General features: G+C 42.5%; 1 protein-coding gene across 4 annotated transcripts in view; it reads left to right on the top strand.

The window, feature by feature from the left end:
- The window catches only part of Sipa1l1 (signal induced proliferation associated 1 like 1), a 291,536-nt gene that overhangs the window by 167,916 nt on the left and 100,782 nt on the right, over positions 1–22,838 (top strand). For all 4 annotated transcript variants that reach the window (XM_027418435.2, XM_027418430.2, XM_027418433.2 and 1 more), the window contains one exon: positions 14,405–16,202. In XM_027418435.2, the coding sequence (XP_027274236.1) occupies positions 14,705–16,202 (1,498 nt within the window). In that variant the 5' untranslated portion in view covers positions 14,405–14,704. The remainder of the gene's footprint in view (positions 1–14,404; positions 16,203–22,838) is intronic.

The raw sequence follows: 22,838 nt of genomic DNA, 5'->3' as shown, positions 1-22,838 counted from the left end.
GCAATATGTTGCATTTTGTGTTTTTGTTCTATTAAAAACAGAGGTTCTATTAGTAGGATTTTGCTGTCTTTATTTCAGGATAGCCTTAACTTTACTATGTAGAGGAGGCTGTATTTGAACTCACAGCAGTTCTTGCTTCAGCCTCCTGAGTCTTGGGATTGCTGGTATCTACTACCATACTTTTCTTAGCCATGAATCTTTGACCATGGCCTCTTTTCTTTTCTATCCTCATGTGATTGGGATTTTGGACATGGTTCCTGTTTTCTTGTTTTTGGTTTTTTCAAGACAGGGTTTCTTTCTGTTGTTTGGAGGCTGTCCTGGAACTCACTCTGTAGACCAGGCTGGCCTTGAACTCACAGAGATCCCCCTGCCTCTGTCTCTGCCTCTGCCTCCAGAGTGCTGGGATTAAAGGTGTGCACCACCAATGCCCAGCGATTCCGGCTTTCTAAGGCAGTTATTCTGTTAGCTCCAGTTGGCTACCTTGGACATCCAGTGAACTCTTTTCATACCAGAGTGCAGCTATAGCTCTAGCTTTAGGATTCAGCTCCACCGTTTTTCTCTGGGAAGGAAGCCATTTCTGGCTCTTTGCCACTCTCAGGTGCTTGTCTTGTGCATTCTTACTCTTTTCAGGTATGGATTTCTAGTTGCCTGCTTGTCACCAGCCTCTTCTTTTCCCCCATGTTGCTCATACAGAGCTAGGGTCAAGCTCAGGTTTTATGCCTGTTAGGCAAGCATTCTAACAATGAAGCTGCATCCCCCAGATTTCAGTGTCTCCCCGACATGTGCGTGTGTGTGTACATGCGTGTAGATAGGCCAGAGGTCAATGTTGAGTGGCTTCCTCGATTGTTCTCCCCCTTAATTTTGAGGCAGGTTCTCTCAATGAACTCAAAGCTCACTGATTGGCTACCTTGGACATCCAGTGAACTCTTGGCATCTGTTCCCTCAGTGTTAGTGTTGCAATTGTGTGTCACCATTCCTGGCCTTTACCTGGGTGCTAGGCATCTGAACTGAGGTCCTCGTGTTTGCACAGTAACCAGTTACCACTGAGCCATCCCTCATTACAAACTACTTCTTATACTCACTGGCACAAAGTAAACATACAATAAATACTAGCTCCTATATATCTTTTTATTTCATCCTAGTCTCTCCCCATTCAGTGCTAAGGATCAAACTCAGAACCTTATAAATGCTATCAAGTGCCTACCATAAAGCCACACACCCTACCTTATGATTTTTATTTTTATATAGAAGTTTGAGGTTTGTCTTGGTTATTTGCTGTGAAGAAATGCCATGACTGTGGCAATTTATATAAAAGAAAGCATTTAATTAGGGCCTTCCTTAGAGTTTCAGAGGTTTACTCCATTATCATGGCAGGGAGCTTGGCAGCACACGTTGTGATGGAGCAGTAGCTGAGAGCTAGTTACATTCTGATCCACAGGCAGCAGGCAGAGAGAGACTGGGTCTGGCATGGGCTTCTGAAGCCCCAAAGCCCACCCCCCAGTGACACACTTCCTCTAACAAGGCCACACCTCCTAATCCTTCTAATCTTTTCAAATAGCTCCACTCCCTGAGACCAAGCATTCAAACATGAGCCTCTGGGAGCCATTCCCATTCAAACAGCCACAAGGTTAGAGGTGTAGCTCAGCAAAAGAGCACTGGCCTGTCCTGCAGAAGGTCCTGAGTTCTATTTCCTAAAGAGCATATGCTTGCTTTCTGTGATCCAGACCCACTCTTGCTCTAGTATTAATAAATGGATTATTATGGTGTTTTGTTGTCTCTCCCTCAAGCTTGTTGTCAGCTCTTATTCTTGGAAGTTCCTTCTCTCTTGTTTCCTCTTTCTCTACTCACTGTAGTGTTTTCTTGATTCTTAAGTAGGCAGGAGTTGCTTTCATAGAAATGATCAACACCTTCCCCTCCCTCTGTTCCTGGGGTAATGGTATTTCTCTTTTGCCCTCTGAACCGTGCTCTCTCTTGTCTCCCCAGAAAGAATACTCAGGTTTCAGGCCATAAAACTTACTAGAATTTTGTGGTGGTGGGGGCTGCTACTTCTTTCCTATGTATGTTTTCTTTTTTAATGTTTTTAGATTTATTTATTTATTATGTATACAGTATTCTGTCTGCATGTATGCCTGTACACCAGAAGAGGGAACCAAATCTCATTATAGATGTGTGTGAGTGACCATGTGGTTGCTGGGAATTGAACCTAGGACTTTTGGAAGAGCAACCAGTGCTCTTAACTTCTGAGCCATCTCTCCAGCCCCTATGTATGTTTTCTTGTTTGGAGTTCCTGTTATAGTAGAGGTTCAGTTTTGTCCTGGTGTTTTCATTTTCCTATTCTCTTCCTTTCTCTGCATGTTCTTGTGACTTTTGTCTTACATGATTAACTGATGCAAGTGCTATTCTTGTTTGACTTCTCGTTTTTCATGACCTTGGAGATCTACTCAAATGGGAGAATTTTTTGGAGCCATTCTTTGTGTGGGATGTAATTACAGATATCCTGAATATGGTTTTGGGAAAGGGATCATTAATCTACCTGGTGATTTTACTGAAGATTCTTGAGCTAATTTGATAACCAAGCCAAAGTCCATTGCATTTCCAAAAAGTGCTTCTCTAAGGTATAATCTGCGCTTCTACTGAAGTAGTGCCATAGTTCCAGTCCAGTCTGTGTAGTAGGTTCCTTCCCCTTGGCTTAGTGAGCATGGTAAGCCTCCTGGAGTAGGGCCACTTCATTTGCTGTCTTGCAAATCCCTTATCATTGTATAAAGTGCCCACATATGGAGAGCTTTGCCCTTCTTTTATAATGGGCATGTTTTCAAGACTGTGTTCCTGAGCTCTTACTGTTTTTAATAAAACAGTGTAGAGTATATGTGATTTCCTGCATGTTTGTTCCTTCCAAAGTAATTATGCTTTTCTGAAAAACCTCTTTATAACAAAATATTTATAAGGAAGGAAACATACCCTTTCTCAAGACCAACCTTCCATTTCCTCCCATTTCTCTGAAGGCCTTTCATTTTTTCATGTGTTGCTTTATGAGTTTTCTTGCATAAATGTATTTATAGAGTTGAGCTTTAGCTATTTTAAAAGTTAACAGTGTATCTTAAATTTTGTCCTGTTAACTACTAGCTAGCTCATAACTCAATGAAATGGAAGGAAATATCATTCTGAACATACTACCTAAGTAGGAAATTATTAAAATAGTAACTCAAGGAAGAATTCAGTAGCAGGACTAGATGTGAAAGAAATTAAGAGACCACTAAGTTTGTAGTTTACTGACAGCAGTGTATTAGAAAAGGTGATTACAGTCAGTCCCACCAATAAAATATTATAATGTGCCTTATAATAAACATAGTAAAGAACACATAGTGGCTTTATGCTTTGTTTTCATTGTCAGATGGGGTTTTCCTAGGCAATCTAGGCTGTCCTACTCTTGGTCTTCTTGTCTTACCTCCCCAATGCTGTAATTAGGGGTGTGTATCACTTTATGAATTAAAACACTGTAAAAGCTAGTTTAAAAAATAATAGCTACACTGGGCAATGTTGGAGCACACCTTTAATCCCAGCACTTGGGAGGCGGAGGCAGGCAGATCACTGTGAGTTCGAGGGCAGCCTGGCCTACAGAACGAGTTCCAGGATAACCAAGGCTACACAGAGAAACCCTGTCTTGAAAAACAAAAACAAACAAACAAAAAAGAGCTACTGTCTGGTACTGAACAGAAACTTCAGCATTTAGAAGCACTCAGTGCTCCTTAATTTATAAAATGGATGCAATTAAAGGTTAAAGAACTACATCCAAGAGAATTTCCAAGAAGCATGACAGAATGATTCTAAAATTAATTGAAGATGCCAGATGGGGCCAGTAGGATTTGTTATAATGCTGTCACATTTGTATTGGTGTGGCAGTAGCATACAGCCACACAGAGAGGGACTGCCAGACACAGAGAGACTTGGACTTAACATTGTGATTATTATATCAGTAATTACAAAATGCTGCTGACTGCAAGAGATAGTTGTAAGACAATGTGAGAAAATGAATTAAAGGCATCATTTTGAAGACAAACCTTTAAACTTATAGAGGAAACTGGGTATAGCCCTGGAAAATAGGATATTTTGAAAAAATGTGTAGAAAGACTAAACTACAAATTTGGACTTTTCAAAAATTTGCAGTGAGTCTGGGGGAAACTACTTATTTGGTGGAGTGCTTGCCTAGCATGGACAAAGCCCTGGGTTTGGTTGCTAGCATTTGTATAAAGGAGATATGCTGGCTTATGCCTGTGGTGTTAGCATTCAGGAGGTAGAGGCACAAAAATCAGGTGTTGAAGGCCACTCTTGATTGCATAGCTGGTTTGAGGCCACCTGGAATACTTAAAACCCCATCTTAAAAAAATAAAAGACAAAAATTCAAGTTGGAAGCACAAGAATATATAATTTAAATGGCATCCAGAGACAAAACTTTTAGAACTGAGAATAGTGTGAATATATATACCTAATGCAGGTCTCACATCTGTAATACCCAGATGTATTCTAAATTATAGCAAAGAGGCAGTGACCTAGGAGAAAAAAATTCGCAAAACACAGTAGATCAGATCAAGAAACAAATTCCAGTTCTCTACCAAAGCCACACCAATGAGGCAGCAAGATGACATCCTGTATTTTCCTACCAGCAACAGTTTAGGGGTGGAGTTGAGAGTCTCCTTGTGACGTGTACAGTGCTTTGTATAACTGTAGTACAGTTTAAGGATGGAGTTGGGAGACTCTTGGTGGCATACACAGTGCTGTGTATAACTGTAGTGCATCCACTTGAGTAGGCAGTTCTAGCGTAGAGGCTACCCCAGTGAGTAACTCACATAGAGGCTAACCCAGTGAGTAACTAACTCACATAGAGGCTACCCCAGTGAATCTCAGAATTCCAGTAAAGTAGTGGTAGCCAACCTTTATGTTTTGACCAGGTAGAAAACAGTAAGTTTTGTTTTTGTTTTTTTTTTTTTGTTTGTTTGTTTTGCTTTATTCATTTTAGAAAGAAACTAAGCCAATGGGTAGGGGGGAAAAGTCATTATGTCTGTGAAAAATAAGGTAAGCAACAGAGTGGATAAAGTAATAAACTATAAACCTAGTATACAACACTTTGTGGTGTAGTTATCTTTGGACCTCTCCATGCTAACAGCTGAAGGAAGGAATAATGAAGTGATACCTGGGATAGTCTACGGCACATATTTTACTTCTGTAACTATAAACTCAGTCAGCCATCAAGTACTTGAAGCCAGCTAGACATCCAAGACTGGAAACCTATACAGGAAAAGAAAGGAGGAAGGAAAACAGGAAGGGAGGGAGGGAGGGAGGGAAAAAGAAAGAAGCAAGCAATTATTAAGTCTGGGAAAAATAAAATATAAAAAATTGAACATTGTCATAAAAATATACATCCTGATACACGTGTATTTATTTAATATAGCCATGGTGTAGACATATAAACATACATGAATATACAGAGTATAGGGGGAAGGGGAGATAATTAATGGAGGTGTGTTAATTTCTCATTTCAATGGTACTATCTAAGACTGCTAACACAAACAGCAGCATGAGCCTGTCGCTTAGGAATACGAAAATGCCATGGGGAACACCTGGATTTAGTGTGCTGGCTCTAAAGTTGAGCAGATTAAAGCAGTGTTTTACTTTTCTCCTTATTTGCCCATGTTCCTAGGTCATTATTGTATGTAGAAAATCAAAAACCAAATAGTATTGCTGTGGGCGCCTTTGTGCTGTGGGCTTGGTTCCTTGTGAGCTACGAGCTCATCTCAGGAGCTGGACCTGTTGTTGCAGTGTGTGGTTTTCCATTCTAAGGCTTTGCTGGAACCTTAGTGTCTGAAAACTAAGGCACAGTATTTACACTGAGTAAGAAACAGTATGGTGGACAGTGTATAGGAAAATCTTCAGCTGTTGATGTGGGTCCTGAATGAGTGATGAAAAAGGCAGAGTCTCAAGGAGAGGGCCAGCAGACAGAACTCCCAGGACCTGACAAAGCAAGGAAGATGTCCAGGAGCTGGTTTGGGAAGCCGCCTCTGCTGTGCACAGCCATAGGCTGCCAAGTGCCCACCAGAAATTTCAGGGCTCACAGTGTGAACAGTCCTAGTTTTTCTACTTTCTTCTTTTCTCCCTCCGTGGAAGGGTTCTACTAATTCCCTTTGCCTCCAGCAGGTTAAGAATACCTGTTTTAATTGTATCATTAACTCAATGCCCGCTTTCTTGGAATTTTTCCTAATAGGTGTCAAATGGTGCTATGTTGATTTCTCCATCTTTGCTTATTATAGCCATACTCTCAGTAAAAATAGACAGGCCTTGAGCTTGTGTTCTGTTAAAGAAGTTTTCTTTCTTCAACATATTCTATTTTAAACTGGTTTTAACTGCTGTTTTTCAAGAAAACTTTCAAAAACAAATAACAACAAAACAGACCTTCAGTTTTCTTGGTGACAGACCTGGTATTAAACGGTATCATGATTTCTTTCAAAGTAGAATTTTTAATTTCTAATGTAATGATCTTGATTTTTTTTTTAAAGCCATCATAAGTTCTTATGGTCCGTCTCCAGGAATGTTAAAAAGGCAGCTTCCTGAAAGAGAATATATGGAATTGCTGTCTATGTAGGTGTGAGAGCTAAACTGGGGAGAAAAGGGTCAGGTTGGACTAAGAGAGGAGTTTAAACCAGTTGCAAACCTGCCTCTCCCTTTTTGTGATTCCAAGGTTCAGGGATGGTTGGGACCAAGGAGAGAACTGGCTACAGCTGTAGATGTTGGTCTTGCATTTGGGCAATTCTGACTTATCCCTAAGGCAGAGGGAAGCTGCTCTGCCCATCAAGAGAATGTAGGTGTGCTTGTGGGCACTTCAGAACCAGTACCTGTGAATAGGCAAGTGATCAGATTTTCAATGTTAGAAAACTCGTGACTCCTCTATTTGGAGGGCAAGGGAATTGTGAGGTTTAAACCCAGTCTTGTGCATGCTGAGCACACATCCTGTCTCTGAGCTACATCTGCAGTCCCCAGAGCATGTTTCAAGTACCTGGGGTTCTATGGCCTTAAACACAGCTTTCGAGAGTACTGAGTTTAGGTGCTTTGGGGGAAAGATTTCTTCCTCAAGAACCACGGTTTCACCAGGGAGGGATGCCCAAATATGTGGAGTTAACATGGGATCCAGGAGGACAGGGGGTACTACAAGGAACATGGCTTGAGAATCAGACCCTAGAGGCAACAAAAATAGCCCTATCTCGTCTAAGCTGCATGAGAAAATGCAGTGGTGTCTCCTGAGACAGCTCTGTCATCATTAGGAAAGTGTACTGGAAGGGCACCTGGTCTGATAGCCCAGTAAGCAGTGGGGCATGAAGAAATCTGGTTATAGGTCAACTCTGCCTGGGCTCTTTAACCTTTATGGTTTTCTATTTTCTAGCCCTGAGATTCTTCATGTAGAAAATCTGGTTCCAACCAAGGTCGTCTTCACCGAAATGGACAGTTTTGTGTTTAGAACATTGCCTTAGTAATTCAATCCCAAGCCCACTCGTTGGGTGGTTCTTAATGAAATGCACCTTACCCACTTCCTTCTGTCCTGTTACGAGGAGGGAGCTTCTACTTAGCCCTGCTTTTCAGGCCCACTGTAGACCAGGATCGGTCTGGTCTGGTGGCTTTGGTATTCTCTGAAGAGTTTGACCACAGATGCATTTTTAGAAGCTAATTACCACTGTTTTATATTCCCCTGGATGCATTTCCAGTAGACCCAGACTTATTCTCTATCAGCTGAGTATTTTAACTGTAAATTTTTATTTCCTGCAAATTTTACTGTAGTCTTAGCTGTAATAATTCTTTACCCGTCAGCCCAGATGTGCTGAGCATGAGTCCACTGCACAGAATGCACCAGTGCTACCCACAGTTCATGTGCTTTGTGTGGCTGGGTGTGGCCAGCTCTGAACTGTTTCACTGTTCATGCAGTCTGAGACCTCAGCCTCACCAGCTGCTTGAGAGGACTGAGTGTATGTCCATGACTGAGGCAGATGACAGAGTCTCTCCATACTGAGCCATTAGGCAGAGCTTGTGTGTGGGGGAATCCAGATGCAGTGGCGGGCAGAGTGGACTGTCTGCAGTCTGTGTTTGAGAAGTGACAGCGTAACAGGGAGTGAGTCCATGGGTCCAGTTTTTCTTTTAGAGTCTGCTGCTGTTAATCCTTGGTGGGGTGATTTGGACTTGAGTTGTGCTTAGAAGGAACTGTTCTTACTGTTGCTGCTTTGCTCTTTAAGCTAACTGTGGTGTGCTTTTTCAAGTGTACTTCCTTAAATTGTCTTTGGAACATAAGATGTTCAAACAAACAAACAAACAAAAAAATCACCCTGCCCTTAACAAAGCCAATTTGAGACTCCTTTCTGAGCTGTCTGGTTTCCTACACATCACTTTTCTCTTCTCTCAACTAGATAGCTGCAGGGACTTGAGGCAGGAATTTGCCTTTCTGTGCTGGAGGCGGGTGAGTGGTGCTAGCGAACAAGCTAGAGGCCTGTAGAAGCTTTCCTGCTCTGACTGGTTCCTCTGACAGTCCTTATTTAGCATCCATTTAAGTATAAATCAGTGGCTGATTGAAGGGGAAGCGTTTCCTCCAGGTCATACCATCTCTTTCCCTTTGACCTTAGAGAGGAAAGTCCACACTGCTCGGCCTGGTGCTTTTCAGTAGTGCTCTCCAGAAAGCTGCTCTTTGAGGCCACAGTGATGTCACTTAGCTGAAAGCTCTGCAGGAGGAAGATGGTGACAAGGACAGAATGCATGTGGGAACATAGATTGAATCCAGGAAGGGGAAACTAGTGGGACCACCTGTTTACCACCCTCTCCTGATTTTCCTGGGTCACTAAAGTTTTGGAAGGGGACAAAATGAAGAACAAGAAACATCTATAAATGAGGGAAAGAGTAATCTTTGTGCAGCCATGATTCAGATCCTATGAATATCTCTTAAAGCAGCTGGACTCTGTTAGCCCTCTTCCAGCTCATTGTAATTAGAAGATAAGCATAAGGACACTTCAGGGAAGCACTTGATCTGTCCAGTTTTGACTTGTTAGGTGATTGGAATGATAGAGTATTAACATGGGGCCATGTTTTACGATTATTTGAAGGCGAGTTCATTGCCCTGCATTCCCAGATCATATTGCCTGCTTTTAGCAACAAAAGTATTTTTTTCTAATAAGTTAATAAGTTTTGTTCTCATTATGGTAGTAACACTTGCTCATTTTAGAAAAAAAAAATTAGGCCTCAAGTTACAATCTAGCCAAAGACAAATATAAATCCCCTGGTGAGCCTGCTGTGTGTGTGTGTGTGTGTAAAGCATGGCAAATGTGCAAGGATGTACAGTTTCCTCATCCTGCATTCTGAAACATGGGCCTGCCCTATGCTTTATTATGATTTATAGGATTTACAATGGAAAGATGAGTCTGGGGACTAAGTTAATTAAGGAGTCTCCTAGAACCAAATGTGGGGATATAATGTCTATAGTCCCAGCATGTGGAGGCAAAAGAAGGGGGATCATAGCTCAAGTCCAGCCTCAGCTAGGCTGAGCTTTATGAGACCCTGACTTAAAAAAAAAAAGAAGAAGAAGAAGAAAGAAAAAGAAGGAAGAAAAAGCTATTGGTTCAAATAAAGCTAGTGGTGGTTGTTTTTTAGTTTATAAATCTTCAGGTTTCATGAAGGATCATGGCTCATGGCCTCCTAAGAGAGATCGTAGTATGTCACTGTCTTACGTGGTTATGGAACTCTTCTGTGGATAAATAACTGGATTTGAACACAACTTAGAAAAACCTGAATTTCCTGATGAGTACCTGCTCTGGTATGTAAGGGCTGTCCCCACCCCAATCATGTCATTTCTCACACTGTTCCCTCGATTGCATTTGGTGATAAGTTGTGTAACATGGGGTCGTATTTGACCGTCACTTGTTTAGTGTGTAGCACTGGCTTTAGTAAAGTGTGCTGAAAGCACTTCTTTCCTTACAGTAACGGTGCAGGCTCCATTACCCCATCCACTCCACATTTTCTCATGGAACCTTTCACTTGTCTTCATGCCCTAGGTGCAGAGAACATTCCACACTGTTCTTTTCATTTAGTTCCTTGAGTTCTATGTTGTCCTTGCTTCTTCACCACTCGCTTACCTGTCTGCTTGATAGTCATTTATTTTAGAAATTATAGACGGATGAAAGCAATGCCATGGCCGGAAATTTAGAGCTAACAACATGGAGAGGTAGTTTAAGCCCAGGTCAGCCGCTTACCCTGTCTGTTACAGTATTGCCAGAATACTTGTTACCATATAGACTGCCTACACAGCAAGAGCCAGCCAGCTCAACACCTGCATTCTGCAGTCCTGTTTTTATTCTGTTGCACCTGTGCCTGCTGCCTCATGCTAGAGCACTTGCTACTCCTCATACTAGTAACACCCTTGCAGCCTCCTCCAGCAGTGTGACAGTGGTAAGAAAAGTAAATCAAGGACACTACCCTGGGCTCACTAACTTTTAAGTGATAATGACTAGGCAGCTGGCCAGGTGGTTCAGTGGATGAGGTGTCTGCCTCACAAGCCTGAAGACTTGAACTTGGATTCCTATAACCCATGTGAACACCCAGTGAGCATGGCAGCCCACTTATAGATCCAGCAGGTAGAAATAGAACTGGATTCCAAGTTAGCAAAAATCAGCCACACAAACAGGCTCTGGTTCAGTTGAGAGACCGTGTCTCAAAGACTAATGTGGAGAGCAATTGAGGAAGACTCAGTGTCAACCTCTGGCCTCATAGGCACACATGTGCATGTGCGCCCGCATGTGTGTGTCCACTCACACATGAATATGTACCACACCGCATGCACGCACAAGCGAAAAGGGTGATAGAGAATGGTGGGCAAAAAAGAGAGGCAAGAGCAGGGATTGTCGCTAAGGTCAAGGGGGAGGAGAAAGATCAAAGTGCAAATGCCTCTCAGAGCCAAAGGAAAAAGGGCAGCTTTTGAAACCCCAAGTGACCACTTTCATCACTACTAGGGACTTAATATTCTGAGCGTCTGACTTGCTGTGGTTCAGTTGTCATCCACCAGCAAACAGTTTGTTAGGAAAGATCTCACAGTTAGAATGGAAAGTACAGGAAGGAGACATGGCCTATGCATACCTTGTCATGACCTGTATTGTACTTCATCTGTTCACCATCTGCCTTCCTCATCTAGACGTGAACTTGACTTGAAGGAAAGAATCATTTCCTCAAGTATTCCTAGTACCAGCTGTACAGCCCTGCTTAGAAGAGAATGTGGGCATGCTGGGAATGGTTTAGAGATAATGGAATGTCTCTTCTGGAAGAGTGGTGTTGATCAGCAGAGGGCGGTGATTATATAGATCCCGGGTGATGAAAAGACTTTCTAATGGTAGAGCTGAGCTGGACTGACTGAAGTCCCTCTCAGTAGGGTTGGGAATCTAACTAAATGGATTCACCAGAAGTACATAGTATGGAGAGCTATGAAATTAAATATGATAAGGAAATGTTTTGTGACACAGGTGATGTGCTGTGAAGCCATACTGCTCCTTTGATTAATTCTGTTGCTTCTTACTGTATCTAACAATGTCTGGGCAGCTCTTTTGATGTTTGCTTGAATTGTTAGTGATTGTCAGCATGTTTGCTCTTTCAGTCTACTTTTGAATAGAGTGCAGTGTTATTGATCTGCATGGTGGCTTAATACCATCTTTATTTTTCTATATTGCTCACCTACAGCCAAACTTTATATTGTATCTCAAAGGAAGTTAATGTTGCAAATAAATAAGGAAGGGGAGAAGGAAAGGAAAGGAGATGGGGCAGAAAAGTAGAGGGTGGGGTCCTGGGATCGTCACAGTTGAAAATTTTGTTATTTAACTTAGTTGTTCACCTTGTAAATTTGATGAGTTATCAAACCACGTCTCTTCCTCCATGTGTTCATCTATATTTTGAAATAAAAGTAATCATAGTAAGAGTTAATTGCTATGAAGTTTTCATATTAAAACTGTATTAAACCATAGGAGGTGGAGCTGGAGAGATGGCTCAGTGGTTAAGAATACTTTCAGTTCTTGCAGAGGAGGACCTGGGTTTGATTCAAGCACCCACGTGGAAGTTCACAGCTCTCTGTAACTCTAGTTCCAAGAAATGTAATGCCTCCCTGGGATCAAGAAATACACATATATACACAAGTAGAACATTCATTTGCACAAGTAGCAAATTTTTAAACAATAAGAAGTAAAATGATATAGTAAAGAAACTGTTGATGGTGAGCGTTGGACATTCCCAGGTTGGTTTTACTTATTGTGCCCCAGTTCCAGCTTTTAGTTTATCCCTATAATAGCTATGATGTCACTTGTCTTTAAAAAGTCAGTTTTGCAAGGTTTGATGGCATATGCCTGTAATCTAAGCACCTGGAAAGCTGAGACAAGAAGGGCCTGGTGAGTCCAAGGCCTGTGGGGACTACAGAGGGAGACCCTGCCTAAAAAAAAAAAGAAAGAAAAAGAAAGAAAAAAGAAAAAAGGGTGGGGAGGGTCAGTTCTGTGGTAAGTCATTTTCTAAAAAGAACTGAAATGTGGCAAGAATGAGCTTTGATCTTGGTGAGCCTGGTATTTTGGGGGATGGATATTGTAGGAAGGAGTGAAGATGGTTTATTTGGGTTTTTCTAAATCCGTGAGAATACTGCAAACACCTGACTTTTAAGAATTACTGTACACTGGTGTATTATTTCCTTGAGAGTCGCTTTGTTGAATTCCTTTGTTGTTGCGTTAAGCTGGGCAGGTGCTCGCAGTGGTCCAGTTGATTGGTTGGTTGCCCTGCATTTCTTGAACCTCAGCTGTGGTAGCACGTGTAAGCAACAGTTAGCACGTTGTTCTACTTAAAGGCTAGCAACTGAAAGAGCAGCATGTAAAGTTCTGAAATGTAAAGGAAATCATAACGGTCTGGCTGTAGAAGTATCTAGAAAGCTTAAAAGCCAGGTTTAATTAGATGGCAGTGCATAACCATTATCCCTTTTACAAAACATGGGCAGAGGAGTGTGGTTGAAAACAATGGGCATTTATCTGACCGGCCAACCAGACCTACCCTGCAAGAGCCCTGCAGTCTACAGGCAGGGAGCATTTTTGAAACACCCCTAAATGTTCCAGCTTTAAATAGCAACGAGTCTCCCAAACTGCTTCTTCGTGCTGCGGGAGGAATGAAAGCCGCTGCCTTGGAGGCAGGAAGCTGACTAGCGAGATGCTTAATTATTGTGGAAGTAAGTGCTTGTTACCATTGAGTGCAGCATGCAGTGTGCGGTCGTCCTCAGTGTCAGAGCGTGATCTGTAGACAATGCCGCCCTGTCAGCTCGGTGCTGGTTCAGCAGCATCTTTCCAAACATGTATCTGGCAAGAATTTAAAGGCCACCTCTTGTGTAATTTGCGGAATGCTGGAAAAGGATCCTCTGCCTCTCTTGAGGATGTACGCACCCAAGCAGGCGTCTGTGCTCAGACTCTGTGCCTGCCGTCTCCTGCCTGACGAGCTCACGAGGAAGTTCATCCTCCTGCCCGTCACCTGGAAGGATGGTAACGGTTCTCTGTAATCTGGTGGAGGACATGGAGCGGGCTGCCCAGAAAAGCATTTTGTTTGTGTCGTCGTCATAAATTAGCACTGATGGGGTGGAGGAGGCTGCGCTGCTGAAGGAAATGCAGGCATTTTGTGAATTAGCGAAAGACTTCCAGCTCTGAGAGGAGATGGAAGTAAGGAGAGCTTGGGAAAGGTGGAGTGAGCGCCGGGCTCTTTCTGCAATGTTCTTCATGTAGGTAAGTAAGAAAGTGGAGGAGAATACGGAAGCATGTTGGTGGCTCCAGGGAATGCTGCTTGTTTTCTCTATGCTGTGGGTAGACTTGCTCTTGCCAACTCTGGTAAGCTTTTGTAGGGAAATAAATATCTATTTGAAAAATGAAAGGAATTTAAAAAGTGAGTTGCAGCATAATCAATAGAAATCATGTTGAATTGTTAGCATTCTCAGAAGGCTGTGTTGCATTACTCTGATTATCTGGTTAGGTTGGTTTTGTTTCAAACTTCTGGTCAGCACAGTGGCATGATGGCTACATTATTAGAGGTCATGGAAGCAAAAGTCTGTGCCTGCAGTTAGGAGCGTGAATGCTCTAGAACAAGCTGGTACCCCTCCCAGTTTCATGAAACAATTCAACTAACCTCAAGTATTCAGAGCCCTTCTTTCAATGTAATTGATGGGGTTTTTTTAGATGTTTTTACTTTTTTCTTTCATATCTGTTATATTAAAAATGTGGATTTTGGAACTGTGCACCACAGTCCAGTATTGAGTCTCCTGTCTTGAGTGTCTGATTCTAGCAGTTGCACGTTTGTCAAAAGCTAATTGAGGTTATCTTCCTCTCTTTAGGGGGAGCACAGGATTATGGCGACCACAGAGTCCTGGTGATGCAAGTTCTCTTCAGTCTTCTCTGAAGGAAGCCTTCTGTTCGGAGTATAGCACAAGAACTATTGTGGATTACAATGTTTGGAGGAGCTGGATTCTCAGTGGTCTGAAAACAAGGTATCACTTAACCTTTTAAATGAAAAGGCTTAAGATCTCAACGCGACTGCTGTATTTCCTGGAAGCCATCCTCTGAAGCAGAAGTGCACTTTCAACACAAACATGGTGGGTCTTTCTGCAGGGATTTAAGTGATTGCTTTCTACATCATGACCAGCTTGAAGCGGTCACAGACGGAAAGGCCTGTCACTGCTGACAGAGCCTCTGTAGTCAGCACAGATGGCACCCCCAAAGTTCACACTGATGACTTCTACATGCGTCGCTTCCGGTCCCAAAATGGCAGCTTAGGATCATCAGTCATGGCTGCAGTAGGGCCCCCTCGAAGTGAAGGTCCTCACCATATAACCTCCACCCCTGGGGTCCCCAAGATGGGGGTTAGGGCAAGAATTGCAGATTGGCCTCCACGAAAGGAAAATGTCAAAGAATCTAGCCGTTCAAGCCAGGAAATAGAAACCTCAAGTTGCCTTGAGAGCCTGTCTTCCAAAGGCAGTCCTGTGAGTCAGGGGAGTTCTGTTAGCCTCAATTCCAATGACTCAGCCATGCTGAAGAGCATACAGAACACCCTGAAGAACAAGACAGGGCCAGCGGAGAACATGGACTCCAGATTCCTCATGCCCGAAGCCTACCCCAGTTCCCCCAGGAAAGCCCTTCGCAGAATCCGGCAGCGCAGCAACAGCGATATCACCATAAGTGAGCTTGATGTGGATAGCTTTGATGAATGTATCTCCCCTACCTACAAGTCGGGGCCGTCATTGCACAGGGAATACGGTAGCACATCTTCAATCGACAAGCAGGGAACATCCGGAGAAAGCTTCTTCGATTTGTTAAAGGGCTACAAAGATGACAGATCTGACCGAGGTCCAACTCCAACCAAACTCAGTGACTTCCTCATCACTGGTGGGGGCAAGGGTTCTGGTTTTTCCTTGGATGTGATCGATGGGCCCATCTCACAGAGAGAGAACCTCAGGCTTTTCAAGGAACGGGAAAAACCACTCAAGCGACGCTCTAAGTCCGAAACTGGAGACTCGTCTATTTTTCGTAAATTACGAAATGCCAAAGGTGAAGAACTTGGGAAGTCGTCGGACCTTGAAGACAACAGATCAGAAGACTCTGTGAGGCCCTGGACGTGTCCAAAGTGCTTTGCCCACTATGATGTCCAGAGCATATTGTTTGACTTGAATGAAGCCGTTGTGAACAGGCACAATGTGATTAAGAGGAGAAACACTACCACGGGAGCTTCAGCGGCTGCTGTGGCTTCCTTAGTCTCCGGACCGTTGTCTCACTCAGCCAGCTTCAGCTCTCCAATGGGCAGCACAGAGGACCTGAATTCCAAAGGAAGCCTTGGCATGGACCAGGGAGATGACAAAAGCAACGAACTGGTCATGAGCTGTCCGTATTTTCGGAATGAGATTGGTGGAGAAGGGGAGAGGAAGATCAGCCTGTCCAAGTCAAATTCTGGCTCCTTCAGTGGGTGTGAAAGTGCCTCCTTTGAGTCCACCCTCAGCTCTCACTGTACGAATGCAGGAGTGGCGGTTCTCGAAGTGCCCAAGGAAAGCTTAATGTTGCACCTAGACAGGGTGAAAAGGTATACCGTGGAACATGTGGATCTCGGCGCATACTATTACAGAAAATTCTTCTACCAGAAGGGTGAGTAAATGCTTCTTTCAATTTTTTTTATTTTGCTCTACGAGTAGAAGAAAATGACCAAGTACCTATACTGTTTTAGCTGTGTGACTTGAGATGTGCATGGATTCTTGGTCTTGATGGCTAAAATGCTTCTGTAGCTTTTTGTTGTGACTTAGTTCTTTGCATTTTAGGGGTAATTCTTTTCCCTGTTTGGATATTGAAATGTCTTATAAGTTAAATACTAGGTTTTTTTTTTTTAAGTTAAAACCTATTTGATTTAGTGAGTGGAATTATATTCTGTTTTGTTGATTTGCTGTGTCAACTTTAGGGATATATGTGTAAAGTTGAAACCCTGTTAAAGATAGCTTTTTTAAAAAAAATTATACAATAATTTTCATACTCTCCATTGTTTAGCACTTTTCATTACCTCTTGAGTCCTTTTATCAAAGTTATAATATATTTCTGTCCCTTTCACAGGACCTCTGATAAAAAACAAATTTCATCTCACAGCCAGTGAATCTCAGGCAAGACTTGAGTGTAGGCCTTCAATTTGAGTAGAAAAGGACTAAAGGTGGAGATGTGTCCTTAGCTCTTAATGTGCTGGTGGTTTCTTTTCTAATCTTTCTTGGAAGTGGCAGGCTAAAAGTGTGTGTGTGTGTGTGTGTGTGTGTGTGTGTGTGTGTGTGTGTCTGTGTGTGTGTGTGTGTGTGTGTGTCTGTGTGTGTGTGTGTGTGTGTGTGTGTGTCTGTGTGTGTCTGTGTGTCTGTGTGTCTGTGTGTCTGTGTGTATGTGTGCATGTGCACATCTGAGATCATATAGTCCTGTTTTGTGCTTTGAAGAAAGGCAGGATAATATTTGAAAAATAGTATAAATGGACTCTTTATCAGTTTTCAGTGTTTTTTTGAACAGCATTAAAATTGAGGACTGCGTCTGTCATCCAGGCACCCAGACTAGAAGCATGATGGTCACGTACACTGAGGTCCCCGGGTAGTCAGCAGTCCTTGCAGCTGGGTGAAGAGACCTGTGCTGGGAACTTCCTGCTTTCCCACTTCTCCAGGAGGTTGTGATTGCCGACTACAGTTGCAGTGTTTGAAATGTTACTTGGATTCATTCTCCTGAGTAAAGTTTAGTCTCAGATGCAGAGTTCTTCCAGCTTTATGAGATGGCCACTCTAGACTCTCCATGTTGTTAAGAGTGTTGTAGGATAGACACCATTGAAGGTTTATTGGTAAAAGAATTGTGTCTCATCAGTAAACACCCATCTCTTTTATTCCTGAGTGTCTACAGCATGGCTTCTGGAATCAATATAATGGGAATCCCAGTTTTACTTTCAAAGTTATTTTCTCGAGTTGGATTTTAGAAATGGTCTTTCTTTTGCATGTTAGGGTTAGGGTTTCTCAGACTCGCTCACTTTGCATTTAGGGACTGATAGTTCTTTGTAAAAAGTGGACACTGGCCTGTACCCTGTAAGATTAGCATCCTTGGCTGCCACTTCCTAGATGCCAGTAGGTTTTCCCTGTGCCCCTCCCCACCAGTGAACACAGACTAAAATAAATCTGGTATTGCCAAATGTTTTCTTGGGGATAAATTGCCTCTAATCAAGAACTTCTGCTCTATATTGCCTCAGAATTTTTCTAAGCTTTTCTGAGCTGCTTACATCTCTGAGAAGCCATCTTCTTCACCTGTCATCGGCACTGACTTTGAATCTGACATTTAAGTGAGCATACTTTCTCTTAGTTGTGCACTAGTATTTCTTTCTCACTGGGCAATGTAATAATAATATTCAGCATGAACAGTTTTCATCACTTGTGAATTAGGCTCTATGCTAAGCTTTTGACATGACAATTTTATTTCTAACTCTTAATGCCCATGAAGGAGATGATATGTTGTTTATCATGAGGACTTTCCAGAGGAGAGTCCTGGGGCTTAGGTGATAGGCTGTCATGGAACTCCTTTGCTCTGTGAGGGACAGCCATGTTTCTCAACACTCTTCCTTCATCTCTATTATGAAAGATGAAAGAAAAGGGAACCTTCTTTTAAGTATTTTTATCTTTCAAAGGTATGGGATCGGAATTTGAATACCTAGAGTCCAAAGTGAGTAGTCTTACTGATTCATACAATCTCATAAACTCAGAAGCCCCAATCCAGCAGTGGGTGGGTTGGAGCATAGCAAACACTGGGGTTCTAACCAGTGTAAGTACCACTGCTTAAGTGAAAGTACCGGTTAAAGCAGGGAATTGTGAAAAATATACCTATCTGAGATATTTACGACACAAATAGACGTTGTTCTTGTGGGTCCAAGTACCTTGCTGACACTGGTTCCTCTTTGAACGCTACTTCATATTATTGGCACAATCTAGTGCTGTCCTGCAGCACAGAGTCTATTTGTAATTCCCTCTCATTTTCCCAACTGTTGTGCCACGTCTAACCCACGCTTTCTTCTTAGTGACTTGCCTCTGGATAGTCTTCCTATAGCCACCAGTTTAGTTTTCATAGAAACAGTATTTATCTTTTATACTCATTTAGTCAGCTTCCATAATTAAGTTCCATAATTCAAATAAGTCAGCTGGCCTCAGCAGCTCCAGGAAGACGCAGGAGCAGAAAGCGTGTGTGGCACGAGAGATGGACAGCTCATCCCACTGACATCTGTCAGCCTGGTGTCGGGGACAGTAAAAGAATGGCTAATTTAGGAGGTCAATCCAAGGCTAGTAAGTCAGAGTGTGCCTGCTCTTAGAGCGCTGTTTGGGACGCACATATTGGAGTTTCTTAGTCATTTGTTATTATTAATGTCTTACAAATGATGACAGTAATAACATGAGGCAGAAATTAAACTCCTCAAAAGTCTAACTGTATATGTAAGATTGATGTGATGGCAATAATATTAATACAATAAAGTATTAAATAATATAATAAATATAATTAAATATAATATATAAATATAATAATATATAAATATATAATATAATATATTATAATATATAATAATATATAAATATAATATATAAATATAATAAATATAATTAAATAATATAATATAATAAAGAATTAAATAATTCTGTCTTAGAATTTTTTACATGTGGCTTTGGCACAGTGAGATCTGTACCTACCTCTTTTCTCTTTCCCCCCTCTTTTTGTGGAAAGAGTATAGCATAGTCAACAGGAATTTACCCTTAGCAGCTGGGCCATCACGCCCCTAGTGTGGCTGTCACCTTACCTCCTTTAGCTTTTCTTTCCACTTACCTGCTTAATGTGTCCCTGACTCCACTGTGGCTGTTTCCAAGGAAAATTATTATTAATTATTATTACATTTATATTAGGTAACAAATACCACTATTAGTTCTTCACCTAAGCATAGCCTCAGTCAGCATCATGTGTAGCATTTAATGATGTCCAGCTGATGCAGCTGTAATTACTTTGATGCTACATTGTTTTTACAAGCATTATTACTTTGTAGATTTAGACTTTAGAGACCACTTGACTCCAACATGAAGGCTGAGATTTACTGAGTAAAAGCTGGGCCAAGCAGGAGAGGAACAGGCGCTTTCCTCTTGGACAAGGATCACACCATTCATGCTTTTCCTTCTGCTACTTCCTCTTGTCCTCTCCTGTTGGGTTTTTCATCCAGCATGAAATGGCAGTAAGGTTGTAGTTGATTGGTTGTGTTTCTGCTTCGTGCTTTATGTAGTTTCCTCACTGGCATGAACCTGTCATTGTGGTTCAAATGATGGTACCATATGCTGGGCCCCAGGGTTGCATTAATTTAACTCACTTCCAGAACATTCATAGATTTGTGTTCAGTTTTTCTCTGGTCACCAAGATTTTAAGTGCCAAGGACATTTACAAATAGCAGATCCTAAGGTAGAGTAATAACTCCTCTGCTGCCTGTAGCTAGCATGGCTTGTAGGAAGGGACTCTTTCTCAGCTGTTGCCTGTGTTATGTGGCCCCACAGTGTGTTGCAGGTTTTCTTTGGGTATACAATTCAGGCATATGTATTCTGGAATTGGAAGAGAGGTGTGTGTGGCTTGCTTTGATGGTAGTATTTATTGAGACAGTGATTAAAAGTGTTAGAGAGGTGGGGGAGTAGAGAGTGGGAGAATGTAGGTGGGCCATTTGCTTGGTGTCAGGTTATAAAGGTGCTCTGGTAAGGCAGGGTTCCTGTTGCTCAGTGGCCAGGAGAAAGTGCCATTGTAGGCCATCTGATGGAAAACTAGTAACTAATGAAACCGGTAACTCTGAGCCAGTGATTTTATTGTTCTTACCTTCATCTGACACACGTGCATACATGTATACACATACACTTGTATACAAGCACACACGAGTGTACAGTTGAGTGTGCTGGGCTCTGTGATAGTCACTTTGAAGAGAAAATTTAGATTTCAGTTGTTCCTATCAAGGCTGGTTGTCAGTTCTCTTTCTTTTCATCTTGTAGTCAACCATCTTTAGCATCCGTTCTCTAGAACATGGCACATAACATCATCTGTACTGAAGTGACAGCTTCTGCACGGATAGTGTTTGCCATCAAGAGCCGTTTTATGTCCCAGTCTATTAAATGAGTGTTGTTAGAAAGACATTAGAAAGAAAGCCGAGTGAAAAGATGATACTGAGCACCAAAGAGCCACTACTAACTCCACAGCTTGTAGCTGAACTCCATGGTAACAGATAGCAGAAAGCACCCTGCTAAAGAGTAAGTTATGCTGAAATACATACTGTCCCCTAGATGCTTAAAGATACTTTGGGAGTTCTTTTGTGTGTGCACGTACACTTTGTGGGTAAGGGAGACCACCTGGTTATCTGATGACCTTCGGAATTAACTGTCCTTGCCCTGGCTTCATGCTGCCCTCTCTCTGTGTGGCCTTTGTATATGTAACAGCTGGCAGATGGCTTGTCTAGTTCTCTGTGTGGAGTTAGATCTTTCATTGTTTCTAAAAGAGAAGTGAACAAAGACCCGAGGTTGTGGAGGACAAGTGTGCCCGCCTGTCACTGACTGATGTGAACAGACCTAGCAGGGATTTAAGGAAGGCGGAGACCTTGTAGCCTGTTTTAATAGATGGAGAATGCCAATTAGTGGTTAGTCCCTAGTTCAGCATTTAAAGTCTGGGACTTGTTTCTGTTTGGGCAGGAACAAGCACCTTGGAGAGGTTAGCCCTCATAGAGGCGGCTGGTCCTTGGATCAGAAAGAAAGGAGAACATGAGGAACAAACACAAATTTCAAAATAGTCATGTATATCCCTAAATCTGCTTGTGTTGTTGAGAAAAGTCCTGCTGGATTCTTTGGTGTGAAGGGTTCCTCCTGGACGCTTACTTACGTTTAATTTTCTGAGGTAGATCATTTCATCCTCAGGTATAGTCAGTGATACTGTGCACCTAGCATGCTGCACTTGTAAAGGTTAACTTCATCTTCCGCGGTATTGTAACTGGTTTTTATTAGGATTACTCCAGCTCCTTTGAATGTAAGTGCATATTCCTTTACAGAAATGTAGGCTTGAATTTGTTGTTGAGAAGCTTATCTGGGTACATGTTTTGTTGACCTCTTTGATTTGAGCTGATACTTGACTGTGTTGCCCAAGCTAGCCTTGGACTGGTAGGCCAACTCTTCTGTAGATGGAAATACAGGCAGGTGTCCCTGTACCCACTGGCTGCCATCTTATATCTGCTTAAGGCTTCCAGGTCATCATATACTAAGTAAAGCATTACATGTTGCTTCTTTGGAGACACTCATCATTTATAGCCCCTCCCTCAATCACAGAGTGTTGGGCTCAAAGGTTTTGGGCACACATTGACTCTCCGGGCCATCAGGAGACCCCACCAGCTCAGACACCGGGCTTTATTCAAAGCCATCCTTTCAGATCCACTCATAAAAATGTGATTTGTTTGCCAATAAGATTGAGGATGTGGGAGCATGGGAGGAGGGGGGAGGGAGCTAGGAGAATGAGAGGGGGAAAAGAGGAGGGGTGAGGAGGACATGAGGGAGCAGAAAGGTTGAGTCGGGGGAAGAATAGATGATAAAGAGAATGGAGATATCATAATAGAGGGAGACATTTTAGGTTTACAGAGAAATCAGGCACTAGGGAAATGTCTGGAGATCTACAAAGATGACACCAACTAACAATCTAAGCAACAGAGGAGAGGCTACCTTAAATGCCCTCCCCTGATAATGAGATTGATGACTGACTTATATGCCATCTTATAGCCCTCATCAAGCAGCTGGTGGCAGTAGAAGCAAACACCCACAACTAAAAAACTGAACTGGAATCCAGTTGCAGAGTAGGATGAGTGATGAGCAAAGGAGTCCAGACCAGGCTGGTGAAACCCACAGAAACAGCTGACCTGAACAACAGGGAGCTCTTGGTCCCCAGACTGATAGCTGGGAAACCAACATGGGACTGATCTATGTGGGTTTTAGTGAGGAATCCTTGGAAATCTATGGGACCTCCTGTAGTAGATCAGTACTTATCCCTAGCATAGGTGTAGAATTTGGGAGCCCATTCCACATAGAGGGATACTCCCTGAGCAAAGACACATGGGGGTGGGCCTAGGCCCTATCCCAAAGGATATGATAGACTCTGATGACTCCCTATGGAAGGCCTTACCCTCCCTGGGGAGCAGAAAGGGTATGGGATAGGTAGGGTTTTAGTTGGGGGAGGGAGGGTGGTAAG

Source organism: Cricetulus griseus, chromosome 5 (assembly GCF_003668045.3).
Source record: "Cricetulus griseus strain 17A/GY chromosome 5, alternate assembly CriGri-PICRH-1.0, whole genome shotgun sequence".
NCBI lineage: Eukaryota > Metazoa > Chordata > Mammalia > Rodentia > Cricetidae > Cricetulus > Cricetulus griseus.
The sequence above is the reverse complement of the archived record's forward strand: the minus strand, read 5'-3'. Positions and strand labels throughout refer to the sequence as shown.